We start from the raw sequence: 19,913 nt of genomic DNA, 5'->3' as shown, positions 1-19,913 counted from the left end.
CCACTGAGCTAAATCCCCAGCCCTCCCAGTGCTTTCTGTGAGGAGACTGTTGGCTGATAACACACTTCACTGTGATCTCTGCAGAGAATCCTGAAGACAACCTTGAAATGTGGGATCTGACTCCAGACTTAGAGGATATCGTGAAGCCTTTGTCTAAACCAGAACCACTTCAGGCCTCTGCCACCCCAGTCCTGAACCAACAGATCCCACACAGTCTTTGCTGTCAGAAGCCACAAGAAAAGTCTGGACCTTGGCATCCCCAAGTTTACACCACTAACCAGCACTTATCAGGTAGCAGACGTGTTTAGGAACAAAAATTAAAGAAGATCCTGGGTTTAAATCCGTGAATTTTAAAGGAAGGACGACATCTCATTTTAAGAAATTGGACAGAGTCATTCCAACACAATTAAGTAGGTTGAGGGCCTGACTGTTTCCTTTGGGCTTGACTGTAGGTTCAACGCTTTCAGCCCAAGACAGCTGTAGAAAGCTGAGGCATGGCTGCATTACAAGCTTTTCCTCCTTAAAAGTCAGGTCTGTGATGCCACTTGGTCTCAGGTTAACAAAGGAAGCTGCCCTCCTTTTAAGAACAGTTTCATTCTTGGGCTGTCTGAAATAGGTTCCACCAGTTCAATCTAGAAATGATTAGCTGTTTACTCCTTACTGTAAAACCATGGCAGCTATCCTTGAGCCATTTTATCTTCTACAGGAAATTGTGAATCTCATAGGAAGAGCCAGGACATGAAGAAAAGGAAATTGGATCCACCTTAACCTGAGGCCCTGGATATCATTAGACTCTCAGAAATGGACTTTGGAAAACTGCTTTTTGGTCATGAAATTGTTCATCATTCCTGGGGAATGAATGTTATCTCCAATTCACTGTGAACCTCATCAGGACCCGTGAGACCGATTGCAGAGAAAGCCAAGCACTTTACATCCAGCTTGTCACACAGTGGTGAGGAGCTCAGACAAATGAAATAACTTTCCTTTGGCTCTTGAGGTTTTTCATTGTTTACTCCTAATCTATTATATTAATAAAAATAGACATTTTTAGGAATTGCCAATGACTGCCTGCCCTCAGACCATTCAGGTGTTCTTAGTCCTAAGCACCCTTCAACAGCTGCCTACGTTAAGCTGTTGAGCAGTCTCCTTTTGGGCCCCACAGTTCTAAGGCTGTCCACAGATCTTAGGCCAGGGATTTAGCTCAGTGGTTCTGCTGCCTGCCTCACAAAGTGCAAGGACCCGAGTTCAATCACCAGTACAAAAAACAAAAAAAAAAACAAAAGAAAAAGAACAAGGCTCTAGTGGTTCTTCTTACTACTCTGCAACTTTGTACAACAATCAAGGCTACAACCCCCATCTAATACAGCAGTCCCCCCTGCCACCGCCTCCCAGTCTATGGGCATATCCAAAATGGAGTGTTACTACCGAGTCTGCTCTGGGGCCATTTAGTAAGATAAAGTTTACCTGAACTGCAAAAAGTCGATCTGATAACTGGGAATGCTGCTAAAAGTTGACTGAGGGGCAGATGTTGTGTATCATGTGGATGTACTGAACAAGGCATGACTCATGACCTGGGCAGGATGGTGTCAATTTCATTACACTGAATGGAGTGCGAATTAAGGATGAATTATTTCTGGCAAAAACCTTGGAAAACTAAACATGGATTGGGAAGTACATCTCTCATTTATGAGTTTATGACATTACAATCTTGCATTCTTTCAAGGTTATTATTTTTTCCAAAGAAATAATGGTCTAAGATGAGTGAAAAGGCATTTTGAGAAAGCAAATTCTTATTAGCAAAATAAAATAGCCATTTTTATTTCAGATTATGACTTACCCTACCATAAACTGATTTCTCACAGTGTTTATGTTTCATAATTTTCAAATATGAGTTTGAAAATTTTCTCTTAAGTGCATTTTGGACTCTGTTGTGTCTAATGCTGAATTAGTGACATAACTTTCTGGATCACAGACCCATTGTGGGAAGCTGTGACCAGCATCCTTAAAGTACTGGAAGGTAGCCAACCTTTTGTTCTTTTGCGAGATGAAGCAGCAGCTTGCCCTGTTTCCCTGTCTTCTGAAAGCTTTAACCTTACCTACTGTGTTACACAGATTTGGTCACATATTCATCCTTTCATTTTGATATCCTTACCATTTTTCTCAGCAAAACTAATCAGCAGTAAAATCTTAAGTTCAGGTCAAAACTGCTGACAAAAATCTTCCTGGGGAAGAGGTGGTATACAGCTGTGTGGTAGAGCACTTACCTGGCCCTGGTTTAATTCCTAGCACCATTTAAAAAAAAAAATTCCTGGGGAATTAGGAATCCAGTTATGAACAGTGCACATCTCAAAACAAAGCAAATGAGAACTTGAAAAAAGCATTTGCTGGAAATGAAACCCCACAGCTCAACAAAAGCAAGTTTGGTTTATTTGAACGTTTCATTAAATAAGTCTACAAAGGTAAGAAACTGAAGCACAAAGCGCAGTCTTACAAGAAGCGCAACACCCAGAGTTAGTGCAAAATGTACAATTAACGGCTGCTGGGATACCCCCAAGATTTGACTTGTTTATTTTTTTTAAACAGTGTACATTGTTAAATAATGTAAGGAAAACATTTATAATTCAGAAAGTTCTTTTTAATGTGGAAAAGATACTCAAAATGTACTATTAACACAAAAATAATTTAAACAGTTCAGTAGCACTAGTTCGTTTCTCTAGGCTTCAGTTGTTTCATCCACAGGAGGGGGAAAAATCAACAGTAAACAAAACCAGTTCTTATTTTTGTGTATGAATGAAAAGACCTCTAAATTACTAAACCAAAGTAACAAAACAGTAACGTGGTATATTTGGTTCCCTCATTCCTCTGGTGGAAAGTACTGTTTCGTTCACCGCAGGTGATCTTTTCTAATTTACGTGGCACCCATCCATACTCATCCTTGCCATAAGAATGGTAAGCAGAGAATAAATCAGTCAACACTTTTGAAGCAGGGCTTAAAACCCCTGTCCTTTTCATTTCTACCTGCCGAAAATCTCCAGCATTCATTTGTGTCTCTAGGGCCTAGGCCAACTTAATGAAGAAAACAGGGACCATAAAGGAACGAATAGGATTCAGGTAGCCACCAGGTCTTCCTGTCATGGTGACACCTGCAGTGTGCCATTGAGGTGGGTTAAAGGCTGGAAATATTTCAGTTCACCAACTAAGAGTGAAGAGAAGCAGCACTCAAGAAATTAAGAGTTCTAGCTTCTTTGTCTTCTCAGAATAATGAATCCCAAACATGGCCAATTAGGACAGTATATCCAGAGAGCTCTGCAAGTTATAGAACTGCCTGTAGCACTAGGCATAGCATTAAATAATACTGGTTGGTCGCAGTTATTATTTAAGGGGAGGATGCATATGAAAATATGAGATTACTTAGAAATCTAGAAATAAGAGGTGGCACAATAGACTATGAACCTGCGACCACTTGGACATCACAGAGGAAACTGGTGGAATAAACCTTTCCCATAGTGCTTACTATTCAGAAGAGGGCCCACTTTGCACAGAATATAGCACCCCAGGCTTAGAAATGCATGGTGCATGTGCAATATAAGAAAGCAATTCAAACAGGTTTTCAGAGCAACTTTCTCCAGGTGACTCTTCACTGTTACATTGCCCAATTCAAAGCCAGCCTCTTGCCATTTCACTTCTTGGGCTCATCTGTTCAAGCCCAGCTCAAATCAGTATGACCAGAATCACTGGCCAGGCAGCATGCATTTTCAAGATAAATCTGTTCCCCCATTCTTTAGACCTTCTTTTTTGTTCGCTTAGCTAACACGTCCCTTCATCTTTTAACTTGTCCAATTTTGTTCTAACATCTTACCTCACTACTCCTGAAACAGAACCTTCTGCTTTCAACCACGGATGCCAACTCAACCTCTCACCTTACTCATTTTACACCTGCTCTGGACAAAACTGTTGAATGACTTAAAAAACAAACAAACAAACAAACAAAAACTTTCAATTTCCCTTTGGCATATCTACTGCTGGGGTCATATGGACCTAAGATTTCTTTCCACGCGCCTTTGCTGATCTGGAGTCTGATACGTCAATGCTAACGGCAGAAGCAATATAAGTCCAAGGCACTAAAATATCCAGCAAGCAATACTGGGAGAACAGAAGTATTCAAGTACAGTAATTATACAATTTTACATTCACATTTATTTATCTAATACAATGGAAGTACAAAGGAAAAAGTTAAAGTGTCTCAAGAGTAAAGGACAGAGCTAGCTTTTTTGTGTGTGAACTTTTTAAACCTTTCATATTTTACTCTTAAAACTACTGTTGTCCAACAACATTTATATATCACAGTGTTTCCACATCAAAACTGATGGCAAAGTTACATGTCCGCAGGGAACGTAATTTTTTTTTCCTAATTGCTAATGCTGCAGTCAAAGCTGCTAATATCTTTTGCTTAAAGCACTAATGACCTATCATAAGAAAGGGTTGCAACCCCAGTCCCCTGGTATTTTCCACTGGGTTTCTAAAGGTTGGGGGAACAAGGGAGGGCACAGAGTAGGAGAGAACCCCATTTTTTCATTTTATGGTCTGAATTTTTGAAGGGAGTAAGGGGATTTGGGTCACATATCACCCTTAAGACTCCACCGCATTGCAAATACAACAGATGAGGTTTGGCATTACACTGAACTCCCCTATACCTTCCTGATAACAAGATATTCTTTTATCCCTAGGCCTCAGTGGTGAATAAAGATAAATAGGAAAGCATGGTCTGAATCTGCCCCTCCATAGGAAAGTTTCTCTCTTGTTCTTATCCCACTCCAATAAGTGGAGGGGTAAGGAGAGTCTATCCTGAGGACTCAAGGCAGTATTAAAAACATTCCCTTCTGGCAAGAAATAACCAGTTAAATGCAGCACTAGTAGTTAGTATACAGGCTACTTCTCCATCCCCCCAGCCATTGGCATTCCATCTCTAGCTCCCAGATCTACTTAGTTAACATCTCTAGGTCTAAGTGGTCCGCAGGTTGGAACCCGGCGGGTTGCTGATGGATTTCTGCAAACTGCTGATGTTGAAATTCTGCAAGGAAGCAGTTCCTACGGGTTGGAACTGACCACCAAGTGGCTGTGGTGCTGGGCCACCTGTCCCGCTCCACTGAGTGCCAAATGTGGTAGCTGGAAAACCGTACTGCTGTGGGGGGCACATAGATTTGGTGAAGTGACCTAGAGAGGTAGCTGATGCTGCAGAGATGGGGGCAGAACCACCCAAGTTCGAGTTCATGGAGATGCACAGCTGCCCAGGTGCAGAGAACTTCCTTGCCATTCCAGGGCCCTGAGAACAAAACAACTATATTTAAAGTTTGGTGAGGGTATGAGACCCTTAGATGTAAAATGGTTGGTACTCAATACAATTCTAGAACTGAGAATTTTCTAATCTTATGGGGTATAGCAAAATGCAACAACACCTTCCATAATATTACTGGCTTTATACTTAATGTGGGGGTGAAAAGAACTATTCTGACTGGAAGGGGAAGGGAGCTATATATGTTTGTGTATACATGCAGTTCAGGACGTTGAAGGAAAAGAGAAGACAAACTCATCTAACCAATAAGAAGCTAAGGATTCAGGGAAGAAAAAGGTGATTTTTGTCATGCTTTTCCAAGTGTTAAAATTCCTGAGATACTTAGTAAAGGAGGTCATAGCATAAAATGGTGCAATAGCCTAGCAGCCTATGTAGTTTGTACTGTGATTCATTTGTGTTAAGTGATACTGACAAGAGTAGGAAAATGGCAAAAAAGGAAGACTTACCTCGTAATTCATGTGTCCTTTGCTTCCTCTCCTGCCTGAAAGATTCATGGCATCTCGGGCCCAGTTGTCCACCAGCTTGTGCAGATCATCTGTGAATGTGCCCTTCCTGCTGGATGTTATGGCAGGAGGTTGAGCTTGGGCAGCTTGGGTATTCACTGTTCCCCCGACAGTGTTTGTGCTGCTGGTCCCTGGAGGTATAAGCAGCGAGAATACTAGCATTAAAAGTAGCTTGGGTTATAATTCCAGGAAGAGGGAATCTGTCGCAGATAATGAATGGAAAGCCACAGAATTGGGGGGGGGGGTTGGGAAGCCATGCAAGAAAGGAAGATTCCAAGGGTTTTCTTTGGCCATTTGTTTTTTTAACAATAGAGTAATGAAAAGAAAGTTTCTCAGTAGCTGCAGATAAGGCTGAAAGATTTAGGATGGTAACAGGCATGAAGGCCAGGGGCCTCTTTCAAAGCACCTTTGGATTTGGGAACTTTCTGCCAGTGTGCTATTCCCAGCATCATGCTGATAGTGAGGGAGTATGATATGGTCAACACAGCTAGCTACTGTGAAAACTGGCAAGGTGCAAGGCAGGAGAAAGTATTTCTTGTGCACTGGGTAGGTTGAAATAGGAGTAGAAATGCAGAGATTGCTGCTTAGCTATGGAGAAGATGGGGCTCCCAAACCATGTGGATAAGTGCCACATTCTTAGCTGTTCTTCAACAGCATAACAACTAGCATGCTCTGTTCAAAAAGTTTTTAGACCCATAAACATAAATTTATAAATGTAAATTTAGAAGGAGCTAAGCCTTCAATTCCTCTCAATTTCCCATGAATAAAGAACCAAGATTAGGCAGGAGGAAGAGAAGTGCCTAGTGAAATCTTTCAACTCCAGGAAGACACAGTTTTCCTGAAGATGACCTTGGTTTCAACTGATTGAAGGATTCTCACCCCTTCTCCCGACTTCCTAAGAGCAAGCACTGCCATGTAGTAGCAACAGGAAAATTCAGCTGAGGCAGGGGTGCAGAGGGGAGAGGATGCTTTGAGGTTATGATGAAGGTATTCTATTTCTATGGTCTGATGAAGAAGGAAGGAAGAGTCTGTGTCCTGCCTGATTTCGGCTCTGCTGGAGGGCACACTGAAGGTTATTCGAAGAGGCAAGTTTTAGAGAAGAGGGAAAGAAAAGTCATGGTCTTATTTTTATTCTTGAAAGCTCCCTCCCACCAGACCTGACCTCACATTTGCTGAAGAATAAGTAAGAACTAGTCAAGTTAGCTGTGAGCCATGAGGCCTTACAATACCGAAGTAATGCTGGATCTGAATAAGTGCATGCATTTTCCTGGTTTCAAGGTCAAAGCAGCACACCAGAGAACAGCAACACAGCTGAAGCAGTCTTGCCACTTAAAGCCCTTTATAATCACTATTGGGTCAGTCATTTTTCTATTTTACCACTCAGGGAAAGGCACATACAAGCATATCTGTGCTGCAGTGATAGCTAACTTTGAGGTGAAGCTGCAGAGTGAGGAAGGTCACATGCTTCTTACCACCACAGCAAGACATGAAATTGCAGTGAGTGTCAGCTCACATTGTTACTGCACGGATGGTGCAAATGGGAGAGTGAATTCCCCTCTAGAACAGGAAATCCAAATAGAAAGTATAAAAGCACAGAGCACAGGAAACAGTCTTCCTCAGACAGCAAATAGGAGACAGAGGTAGAGTAGAATGCACAGACAGTGAGGATGGGCAGCCACAATGTTGGAGACCCAGAAAGCAGGGGCAGGCATGCAGGAGAGCAGCATCCCATGTGGAGGGGTGAGGGAACGATCACAACAGAGATGCCACAAGCAAATGGCTGTCCAACAGCAAACACAAGGGGCTGAGTGTGGTGGACACACCAATCTATAGAGCTCATGCAGGGTGGGGGGATGTCACACCTCTCTAGTCAGATGTGACTTGCTCTTCATACTGTAATGTCCCTTTTATAGCCAAATTCACTTTTCATTCTAACTGATATTACTCAAAACTGGATTATGAAAATAGGGTTTACCCCAGAAGGGCGAGTCAACCACACGGTTAACTTTTTTATTCTAGGTTCTGTAAATAGGTTTCCAGTTAATAAAAGGAAATATGACCCCTAGGAAAAGCAGGCTGGACTATAAAATAGACTTGACTAGATGGGAGGCCTGTAAAACATTCTAACCTGAGTCTTTCAGTTCTCTGAAAAGACTTAAAATATACTAGACTTACCTTTCCCTCAACTCCCAAATTCAGATTTTCTTCTGCCAAAATACATTTTCTTGACTCCCATATGCTGATAGATTCTAGTGACCACAACTATTATGGCCCACAATGTGCTGTCCAATATTCCAAGTGTGTATAGTTTTCCTATTACAGTGGTAACTGGGTTCACAAACTTAATTCTTTCCAAGATTTTGCTTGCAATCCAAACTGGATGAGAGCCGAATCAAATTTCTCCCATAAGGCCAACATTAAAGCTAACCAATGAATGTGATTCAGGTCTCCTCCAATTCGGTCTGTGACCAGAATTGTGGAAAGAATTAAGTTTGTGAACCGAGGTACCACTGTAACTCTCCAAAACCTTTACTGGTAGCCTGCTGGGTTGCTGACCTGTATCTGTATTTTATTACTGTCTGTTATCTTTTTTTTTTCTTTTTGGTACCGGGGATTGAACGCAGGTCCTTGCACGTACAAGGCAGGCGGTGGCACCACTGAGCTAAATCCCTAGCCCTTGTATCTGTATTTTAATGAGAAATCTCCATCTAAGAACCAAAACTCTATGAAGTAGTAGTTCTTTCCTCACCAGCCTTGTAGCCATCTCCCTATGATGTACACAATGTGAGGGCATAGACTCAAACACTTTAATCATTGCTGCGCCGAACAGTACATAACACATTCTTTTTTTTGGATAGTGGGGGTGGTGATATTGAGACAGGATCTCGCTATGTATTCAGGCTAACCTGGGACTCACTATGTAGCCCAGGCTGGCCTTAAACTCACAGCACTTCTCTTGCCTTTGCCTCCAAAGTATGTGATTATAGGATGGAACTGACACACCTGGCTCTAGCACATTATTGCTGACCGAAGAACTCTATTTCCCTAGGAGTCAAGCATCCCATTATGACCCCATGCACAACCATGGGTACTACCAATCCATGACTATTATAGAGCTAGGTTCACACAGGGAGAGCATTGACTATGAGGTGATCTCTCAATTTGGAATTACAGCCAGCAGTTAGCAATTAAGCATGTTAAATAATATATTAGAAAAGGATGCAGGTACAGATGCAAGTTAGGAATCAGGGAGTTATGAGGCTTCAGAATTCAAAGAGGTCATGGATAACAGGCTTTGCAATCAAGGACCAAAAGTAACAGAAAAAAAAGATAATTACTACAGAGCTGGTTGCAAGGACAGACTTTTTTCACCATCTTCCCTGAAGCACAAAGAAAGAGTAGTGTGTTAAAGAAACATCAGTGTAAAATCTTTAGACTCTCCAAACAGCACACAAAGGCCCAGCAAGAGAGAGCAGGAGGGGAGACAGATGACTCAGACCTAGTAGCCCTATATGGTTCTACAGGATGTTTATCTAACTGGCTGTTAGTCTTAATAGGTTATCTGTTGCCTGGCTGACACACACCGAGTTTCCATACCCAGTCTGTGTTTCTGAAAAAATACAATGTTTTGCATTTCAGTTCTGGAGTGGGGGAGAAACCCTAGTTTCTCCGGTTTACTTCTTAAATTGAAAATACCCAAGCAGTGTTTTCATTGACCCTGTCCCACTTCCTGTTTCTCCTGCTGGGTTGTTAAAAAGCCCAATAAAATTAGTATCACTGTTACAGTTTGAAGCTAATTTCAATTGGTGATTACATTTCCACATCCTAGACACATATAATAACCCCTTCCCTTCCAAAAAACTGTTTAAAAGTATGTGGAAAACAAGCAACCTTTGAACATAAATAGAGCATTTAAGCCAAGCCGTGCTTCCAAACCATTATCTATTTTGAGAGCATAGGATAATGTATCCAAAACTAGTTAAGTTCTCAACCATTCTAAGTACCTGTTTTCTTTCTGCAGGATGTGTTCAGCAAGATGTGCCTTCAACAGATAGATGTATGGCCTCTCACTTAGACCCAAATGGAGATTTAATATTTCTAACCACTTTCACCTGAACAAGGGTAATACTACCTACCTTTAAGAGTATGATGAAAATTGACAAAATTAAATAAAGTGGCACTTGTCACATTATTTTTCAGAAAAAGAGGTCTTAGTATTCTCTTTCTTCTTAGACATATCAGGCTGTTCAGCATAGGCCTTACAAGGTACATTAAAACACTTACCTCCTACTATTAACGTCTTTTCATCTAACTGGACATGCAAATTAAATGCTTATTCAAGGGTAAAAGTACTAATATGCATAGCCCAGGCCAGCTTAACCATAAAAACTATGGATCTAAGTGTTCACAAATCACACATGCAGAGAAAACTACCTAACTGGGTAATGCCTTCCACCTCCTTCTTTGTTATATAGCTCTGGACTAGTGATATGTAGAGAAAGGTGGTAAAAGACCACCTTACCAACTGAGGTAGAAAGGAACAGGGGAACTAGAAGGGGTACAAATGTATCACTGAGGGAAATGAAGTTAAATGTAACGCATAAAGGTACCTTGAAATCTGGTCACTATAAAGAACAAAGGAAATTCTTTCCACCAGGAAGAGGCCCAGAGACCTCTGACCCATATACTCAGAAACACTGATGGTCTTAGCACATGCATTTAAAAAGCACTTAACCGCACCAGAAGTTTGAGGCCTTAACAGATTGTTACTCAAACTCTAACAAATATTTTTTTTTAAACTCGAGATTTGTTTTTATTAAAAAAAATTTTTTTTCAACATACATTTATTGACCACCTACTAAGCCAGGTGGGTAATGGATAATTATAGGAAAACTGTAAATGCTTCAGCATGCCAGCTGTTTTTGTGTACAGATGCTAGCTGGATTTGTACAACAGCCCTAGGAGATAAGGCACTGTCCTCGTGTCCTGTATGGGGAGGATGGAGTGAGTTGTTATTGTGTCTTGTTTTTAAATAGAGGCTGGGAAATCCCACCAATCAGATCAAAATGTCAGATTTCACTTGTAAGAGCTGGGCTTTGGTCTTTAACAAAAAAATGCTTTATCTTCAGTAGCCATAGTAAAAACCCTTGCTGGGTTATGGACAATAGTAGCAGAAAGATCTAATGAAGAGATAGATTTCTAAAATCTTTTCTACTGGTAGATGCTAAGGCTTATTTGAAGAGAGAAAAAGATTTCACTCTCTAAGAGAAAGGAAAAAAACAGGGTGAACTTTTACCTGCTGTCAGGATCTAAGTATTAATGATTAAGATGCTTTCTGTCCCTTCCAATGCCAGGGTAGGGAGACAGCAGTGCACACTCAGTCATCACTGCTTTCAATGGCCCACAATCTAGAGCAGTGGTGGCAAACCTATGGCACACATGCTACAGCAGGCTGTTCGTTTAAAGCTCTAAAAAGTTCACTGTCACTACTGGTCTAGCACCTCGATATCTATCCGCCACAGATCTAGGAGGAAGTAATTCTACAAGGGAGTTATTCTGAAGTCTATAGAGAGCTATTGTTATTTCTACATCTATTACTGTAATTAACACGGGGACCCAAACTTCTGAGGGTAACAGCATTCAGCCAAGCCACTGAGTAGATGATACACAAGAGACAAATGAAAATGGACTGCATGATATATCAGATCCAAGCAGCAGAAAACGAGGACAAGGAAGGAGTAAAGGTGTTACACACAAAGAGCCAAGCAGGGCGTACTCAGAAATCGGGTCCTCCTGCCACCAGGCTTGAATGTCACCTGCTCAGATGCACAGTTAAACTTCGCACAGCCTGTGAGGGGGGAAACAGGGAAGAACAGAGAGAGGAAAAGAGACAGAACACAGCTACAAGGTGTTAGAAACTTGAGGCTGGAGTGGTGACACGCACTAAGATGGCACACAAAAGCCTAGCTTCTGTGGAAAGTCAGATGAGTAAGAAAGAAAATATCAGGCCTCAATTCCATCTACTGCACAATGCTGAAACTTTTCTGATAGGATTAATGCAATCTTCTTTATGTTCCTTACCAGCCAAATACATTCATGTTGTGAAGAGACAATTTAATTTTCATGAAACTGTAGCAGAAGCACCTTACATGTCTATACTTCTATTCATTCTTTCCCACTCAGATATGCAACTCCTTTCAATTCTTATTCTAATGTTACTGGAAACTCTTTTGTCTGCAGGCATGTTTTGAGCAGTAATTGATAAACAAAATTATATTTCAAAAGTAGATTATGGATGAAAAATTATATTGTAGGCCTAGTCATCTTAGTTTGCCAAGGCCATACTTAGAAGTTAAAAAGCCTACACTGGCTAAGAAAACACACTTCAGGAAGTACTGAAACTCCTTAGAATCTGGTCTAGGAAATCTCAGTCTAGTATTAAAGCCTATGTTGCAAATCTCAAATGAGTTATGCACAGGTTGCAGATGTCATTTTCCACTGTAATCCCTTGAAAAAAATCTCTTTCACCCAACAGGAGCAGTGAATCCAATTATTCTAATCATCATTTAACTTGCTTGCTCAGGTCAAAGACTGATCAGTGTACAACAAGCAGGCTGTGTTCTTGTTAGCTGGTGACAAGAGGTCACTTATCAGGCTTTTGTCCCAATTACAACAGTATCTCTATTTGAATGTTTCTGGGAAATGATGGTTGCTTTGATTTCTTACCTTGACCTGGAGCTGAAAGACTTGGTACCGAAATGGCACCATCACTGGTGAAGGCTGAGTAGAGGTTGTCAGTAGAGGGAGACGGCTTAAGAGGCTGTAACAACTGATTCTGCCCAGTGTCTGGGATGTTGCCAGGAGGGTGGAGGGTCTGCTGGGGGTGCAAGACTGAAGCTGTACTCTGACCAGACAGGTTACCTGCCCCCAAAAAATTACATGGCATAAGGAAACATGTACAGTTCCTCTCAATATACATACAGGCTCTTCTTTTCTTTTTCTTTTCGCTCCTGTCTTAGGGAGCGAATACCCATGGCCTTGCACACGCGAGACAAGTGCTCTATCACTGAGCTACATCCCCAGCCTTTAAAAAAACAATATAAATGAAATAAAAAGTGTCATTAAGGATGTTACAACTTAAACTCACCCAAGTACTTATTTGATGTTTACACTAATCCCACATGCAAATATGACTAAGAACCTACCTGGTACTTGTTTCCAAATGTCCGTTTAGTTAAATATGGGTTGTATGAATAAAAAAGCTAAATGTTCAGGCTTATGAACAATTATAAATGAAAATGGATTACAGTGGAAAAAGCCACTGTAATCATTTACTCTGTTGAATATATTCAATCATTCCACTAACTCAAAAAGAGACTTAACACATACGAGGAATAGAAAAGTCAAGGAAGCAAGAATATTAGGAAAGCCAGACTGTCACAGAACATCCTCGAAAAGTTGAAGATAGAAAAAGAAGACGGCTGACTTGGCACAGTGCTTTTTACCTGAAAGTTGTGGGCTTTTATTTCCCAATGAACTGCTGCGACTAGATTTGCTGCCTTTGCTCTTAGTGGGTCGCCTTCTTCTCCCTGAAAGGGGAGCAGCTGGGGGAATAATGACAGCAGGGGGAACCTTGCCCAGTTTGGTATACAAAGATTCAATTTCATGCTTCTGGCGACTCTGCAGATCCTGAATTTCTTTAAGATGTCTATAAAAGATAAATAAACAATTCAAAATATTATAGCTATTTTGTTCAAATACAAATTAAAGCACATCGTGCGGCTGGGGATAAAGCTCAGTGGAACACTGTTTGTTTAGCACGCCCGAGGCCCTGAGTTCAATACTCAGCACTGCAACAAACACACAAACAGTATATACTTTTTTTGGTATCAGGAATCGAGCTCAGGGCCTCACACTTGCCAGGCAGGTGTTGTGCTGCTAAGCTACATTCCCAGCCCACAAACAGTATTTTCTTAAATGAGCACTCAAATATTTATTTAGTAGTTATGAATCTTTCCCCAAATGTTCTGCCATGAGATTTTCTACTTTGTCAACTCATTTTGCTGGTCTCCATTATCCAACAAGCTTCTAGTCAACCAAAAATGGTTGATAACTGGATGTGGTGGCCCACGCCTGTAATTCCAGCACGAGGCAGGTGGTTCAACATGAGTTCAAGGCCAGCCTGGGCTACAAATTGAGCTCAAAGCTAGCCTCAACTACATGGTGAGATACTGACTCAAAAAACAAAAACAAAAAACCCCAAACAAAGGTTGATAATTTGTTAGGGGGAAAAAGATCTCCTGACTTATAGGGAACATAGGTAAATTCCCTACTCTTATCCAATCTGACAAATATAATTAACAAAACCTGCTGTTGGGTGTGGTGGCTCATGCCTGTAATCCCAGTACTTGGGAGGCTGAGGCAGGAGGATTGCCAAGAGTTTGAGGCCAGCTTGGGCCACATAGTGAGTTCAGAGACTGCCTGAACTACATAGCAGGATCCTGTCTTAAAACAACAACAAAAAAAAACCTGCCAATATAATCATACATCCCAGTGCCATTAAAAGTAATCTGATAGACAAACATCCAGGAGTGGTTAATAATAAATGCTATTAATAAAAATATTACAGTAACAATATAAAGGTGAAGAAATCCCTTAATGAGATATGACATGGGTTCCGATGAGTACAATATCTGGCCAAATGAACTATATTCAGGTAAACATTAGGGTTAGGGTATCACCTTCGCACTAAAAGGAAAGCCATATTAGTATACTGCAGTGAAAGATTATTAATCTTCACACCAGAATCTAGGGTTTTTGCTTTTTTGGTACTGGAGATTGAACCTAGCTACTAGGGCCTTCACCCTGAGCTACATTCTCACTCTATTTAAAATCTTGAGACAGGGCTCACTAGGTCTCTAAACTGCCCAGGCGGGGCTTGAACTTGTGATCCTCCTATCTCAGCTTCCCCAGAGGTCAGGATTATAGGCGTGAACATAAATGCCTGCAGCACTAGGTTCTAACAGCTGCCATTTTGCTTTCACAGGAGAAAACATACTTTTCTCGTAGCCGTCGTAGCTCTAACTTTAAGTCTTCATCTTCAATGTCTGACTCATTGTCACTGCTCATGTATGAGGAGTTGAAAGAATTGCTAAGGCTCTGACTCAGAGTCTGGAGGGGAAGGCTCTTTGAGCACAACTGATGAGGAGAGTGTGGACTGCCTGAACCATCATCCACATCCCTCCCTAGAAAGGCAATCTCCAGGTCAAAAGATGGTCCATTTAGATGCGAAGGCTCTGAGAGTTCAGGCTTTTCTTTCTTTGGTATCACGACAGGAAGAACAGCTTGTTCTGAATCTCTAAAAGGAGATGTCTCTGATCCCTCTTTCTTTGCCTCAGTGATCTTTTCTTCAGTTCTTGATACAGAGAAACGACCCACTTTGTTTGCTGTAGTTGTCACCTGAAAACGTCCAACCTTGGTAGGCTGCCCAGCTTCTAACTTGGCTTCTGAGGCAGGAGTTTTGTGGGTACTATCTGGCACATCAGAAGAGATTCCAGGAATTGCTATCCCATTAGGCTCTGGCTTTACCAGGGTACTCTCTGGACTACTACTTGATAGCACCGAGGACTCTGATGTACTGGACTGAAAATGGACAGACTTTGCATCTTCTGACTTATCTTTACTCTCTTTCTGGGTATCATCCTTTGCAATGGAAACCTAGTGGAAAAAAAGGGAACACAATGAGGTAAAAAACTGAAGTCCCCAATATTTAATTTCCATCATGGATCGTTAACAAAAAAGGAAACTGCTTTATTTCTCAGTCCATGAAAGGCTGAATCATTACAGCCACTCTATATTTGAATGTGGAAATATATTGAATATCATCACAGAGAACAACTATCTGCATTAAGTTGCAGAGTTTGAGTAGCTAGTTAAGCTGACTAAATAATTTACTTTCATCCCTCATGTTACATACAGCATTCATGTCTCAGTCAAAATATAAGTAACAACAGGGCCTAAAAACTTGAACGTTGCTGTAAATATATTATATAGAAGAAATGTTAAATGCCAGGTAATTTTTAAGAATCACTACAAATAATGGGCACTGAAAAAGGACCCAGATCCTTGTCCTTGTGCATATATTATAAGTACTATAAACACATATATAATATAAAGTTTCAGATCACAGTTTATAAATGAGAAAAATATCACCTCTATCCGCAATTCCAAGGGCTATAATAAAAACAATTTGAGGGCTGGGGATTTAGCTCAGTGGTTCCACTGCCTTCCTCGCAAGTGCAAGGTCCTCAGTTCGATCCCCAGTACCAAAAAATAAAAAAATAAAAAAAATTGAAAGTCGTCGTAAAAGCAGACTGAAAAAAAAGATTGACAAAGCTTGCTGAACTCTAGAAATTGCTCACTAGTTGGACCAGGAGGGAGATTAAAATGATACAGTATCACTTGATGCTTACTCAGTATCAAAACTTAAAGAGATAATTCTAAGAAAACTATCCTAAATATAGAAAATATTTGTTTACATATAAAGATAACAAATATCACTCAGAGCAGCACTGACCAATTTTAGAGAGAATAAGTATTCCTAGGGGATGAATAGGAATGTGTATCTACAAGTATGTGTATCTGCTGTTCTAAGTATTTTATATTTGCTTTAATTAGTATGTTTTATTTTTATGAGGGGAAAATGATGTTATTAAGAGCTGTATAAAAGAAATATCACATTAGATTGGCAATTATATTGCACGAAAGTACTAATTTTATTGTATACAAACTCTTCTCAGAGAGGAAATCAAGACCAAGAAAATGATCAGCTTACCTGAAATCGTCCCATTTTTAAAACACCAGCTCCTGAACTAGTTACTGGGACAGGGCCTTCTGTGCCTTGAGAAACTGAAACAAATACGTAGGAGAGGAAAACAAATTAGCATCCCTTTTTAGTTAGCTTCTTTTCCTTCTGGTCAGAAATACATGCTATTAAAGACTCATTTTAAAATCAAAACCAGTTAAATTTATTTTGCAATGCAATATTTAGGACAGTTTTCAGAATCACTGATAAGTAGTTTTGATCAACTTTTAAAGACACTTAGATCTTCTAACCCAAGGAAAAATCTCTGATTTTTTCTGGAGATATTGTAGGCATATATCAGCAGATAATTTTATACATCTAGCAGAACACTGACCTATATTTTCATATGGTATCTGAGAAACAATTCTACTTTGATTCTTTTTAATAGCTGCATAGTGTTATATTTTATCTATGTACCAAATATATTTTTTCAATGAATTATACTTTAGTCAAAGCTTCCACTCACGGACATTTAAATTACTCAGAATTTCTTGCTATTTTAAAGGTCTCTTACAGATCTATGAACTAAAGATGGAAATGCTGAATCATTTCCATTTAAAAATCTGACAAGTAAAATAAGGAAGAGTGAAGTGACTGAAAAAAGGAGACTTGAGACAGATTGGCAGACTGGATCAAGAAGTTCAAGTTATACTACCAAGCTACAGTGATTAAAAACAAAACAAAAACAAACCACTTTGGTACTGGCACAAAAACACATGTGGATCAGTGAAACAGAATGGAGGATGCAGCAACAACTCCAGACATATTTAGCCAATTGCCAAAAACATACTGGAGGAAACACAGCTTCTTTAGCAAATAGTGCTGAGAAAATTGGCTATACATATGGGGAAGATTAAAGCTAGATCCGTATCTCTCACATTGTACTAAACTAAAATCAAAATGGATCAAAGATCTAAATACTTTATTAAGACAGAAACAACCTGTTGGAGATAAAGTAGGTAAAACTATTGAAGACATAGGTGTACTTAGGACTTTCTGAACTGAACCCCATTGTACAAGAAATAACAGCAAGAGTCAACAAATGGGATTATATCAAGTTCAAAAGCTTCCATGAAGCAAAGGAAACAACTAGTAGAGGGAAGAGACAATCTACAGAATACCTCAGACAGAGGACTAATATCTAAAATATATAAAAAACTTAAGGTGAGACAATAAAAAAAATGGGCAACTAAAATTATAATACACTTCTCACAAAAAATACAGATGGCTCTTAAATACATGAAAAAATGTTCAACATCATTGGTCATTAGAGAAATGCAAATTAAAACAACACTGAGATTCCATTTTATTCTAGAAAGAATTGCATCATCAAGAAATCAAATAATAACAAATGCTACTGATTCTGTGAGAAAAAAAGGAACCATCCCACACTGTTGTTGGTGGGAATGTAAACTAGAACAACCACTATGAAAATTAGTACGGAGAGTACTCAAAAAAACTAAAACTAGAAATTCCATTTGAGCCAACTATTTGGCTTCTAAGTACAATATCTTTCCCAAAGAGTTAAAGAAACTATATTATAGTGATACATGCATATCCATGTTTATAACAATATAATTCATAACAGCTAAATCTTGGAAGCAGCCTATATGTTCATCAACCAACAAATGGATAAATAAAATGTGGTATTCATACACAATGGAATATGACTCTGCTACAAAAAGTATAAACTTGAGTTATTTGTAGGAAAATGGATGCACCTGAAAACAGTGTCAAGTGTATTAAATCAGACACACAAGCTTAAAAACCATACGGTTTTTCTCATATGAGAAATCCAAAGTATAAGTGAAGTAAAGAGCAATACAAAAAAATAGAAGGAAACAGGGAGAAAGATTTACTGTAAATGGGTAGGGGACCTCTAAGAGATGAAGGGAAGAAGGGCAGAGCGAAAGGAGACATAAAAAGAATTAAGACATGTCAGGTATATGCACCATGCACCAAATACAATGAAAGTAGTTATTACATATTACAAACATGTACTGATAAATAAATTTTTAAAAATATAAATAAAACATTGATAGATATTACTAAATTGATCCTGAGAGGCTTTACCAAAGCACTAGTGGCTATTAAACTTCTGAATTTACCAATTAAGAGGTGAGAAATGCTATCACTTGTAGGCTTACTTTGCATTTCTGTTACCTTTAAGGAAGTTAAGCATTATATGTCTAATTTTTCATATATGTCGATTATCTGTTGTTCTAAGGTGAATTTTAGAAACTCATTATATTAGCAAAACTAATCCTTTGTTATATGAACACACACACATCACACTCACCACAAATATATAAATATTTCCCCAGTTTTTCACTTATTTTTGTAACCAACACCATTTTCCTCTTATTCAACAAATTTAAATCTTTTTTTTTTTTTTTGGAGACAGGGTCGCACTATATAGTTCAAACTGCCCTGGAACTCATTATGTTGCCCAGGCTGGTCTAGAGCTCACAGCAATCCTCCTGCCTCAGCCTCCTGAGTGATGGGATTACAGGCGTGCACCACCACACCTGGCTAATCTGAAATCTATTACTTCTTGCTCTGAATTGAGTTTACACCATCTTCTATATCAGAAATTAGAAAACTATGACCAGTGGAACAAACTCAACTCACTGTCTGTTTTTATAAACAATTTTTATTGGAATACATCAAACTTATTTATGTGTGTATTGTCCATTGTTGTCTGTGGGATATAACAGGAGCTCTGAGTAAGACGTGACAGATACTGTACAGCATGAGAAACCTAAAATATTATCTTGCCCTTAAAAGAAAAAATTTGTAAATGCCTTTGCCAAGAAAAAGGGACAATATTTCTCCTGTGTTTTCTTAAGGTAATATTTTTATAAAAATTTTCATCTTTGAACCATTTGGAATTTACTTCAGCCTAAGATATTGAACCACTTTGCTTTTATTCTGTTGTAATATCCGATTTATTTATTTAGTACCAGGAATTGAACTAAGGATCTTGCACTTGCAAGGCAGGTGGTACCATTAAGCTACATCCCCAGCCCACTATCCTATTTATGAAATATCTTATCTCACTAATTTAACAGGCCACCTTTTTCTTAAGTCTACCTTTCATTTTACTTATATATATCTATATATCTATATAGATATATAGATATATATATTAGATATATATCTAAATATACATCTAAATATATATCTATATACA

The 19,913-nt window shown here is 39.3% G+C and overlaps 2 protein-coding genes across 10 annotated transcripts in view; one reads left to right on the top strand and one right to left on the bottom strand.

Moving 5' to 3' along the window:
* Rad52 (RAD52 homolog, DNA repair protein) overlaps positions 1–9,938 on the top strand; it is a 34,988-nt gene extending 25,050 nt beyond the window's left edge. For 8 of the 9 annotated variants that reach the window (XM_033760748.1, XM_010630354.3, XM_010630351.2 and 5 more), the window contains 2 exons: positions 85–291; positions 707–3,112. In XM_033760748.1, coding sequence (XP_033616639.1) covers positions 85–291; positions 707–768 — 269 coding nt within the window. In that variant the 3' untranslated portion in view covers positions 769–3,112. Of the gene's footprint in view, positions 1–84; positions 292–706; positions 3,113–9,877 lie in introns of those variants that run through there. The other variant, XR_781455.3, reaches the window with a different exon arrangement.
* Wnk1 (WNK lysine deficient protein kinase 1) overlaps positions 3,649–19,913 on the bottom strand; it is a 132,074-nt gene continuing 115,809 nt past the window's right edge. Inside the window, exons 25-33 of the mRNA XM_010630660.2 lie at positions 16,691–16,764; positions 14,915–15,573; positions 13,362–13,564; positions 12,583–12,777; positions 11,612–11,704; positions 9,195–9,236; positions 6,896–6,922; positions 5,800–5,987; positions 3,649–5,323 (exon numbers count right to left, since the gene is read on the bottom strand). Of these exons, the coding sequence (XP_010628962.1) occupies positions 5,003–5,323; positions 5,800–5,987; positions 6,896–6,922; positions 9,195–9,236; positions 11,612–11,704; positions 12,583–12,777; positions 13,362–13,564; positions 14,915–15,573; positions 16,691–16,764 (1,802 nt within the window). The 3' untranslated portion in view covers positions 3,649–5,002. The remainder of the gene's footprint in view (positions 5,324–5,799; positions 5,988–6,895; positions 6,923–9,194; positions 9,237–11,611; positions 11,705–12,582; positions 12,778–13,361; positions 13,565–14,914; positions 15,574–16,690; positions 16,765–19,913) is intronic.

Source organism: Fukomys damarensis, unplaced genomic scaffold (genome assembly GCF_012274545.1).
Source record: "Fukomys damarensis isolate Sample0158 unplaced genomic scaffold, DMR_v1.0_HiC HiC_scaffold_5, whole genome shotgun sequence".
Lineage (NCBI taxonomy): Eukaryota > Metazoa > Chordata > Mammalia > Rodentia > Bathyergidae > Fukomys > Fukomys damarensis.
This window is presented reverse-complemented; position numbering and strand designations above follow the sequence as displayed.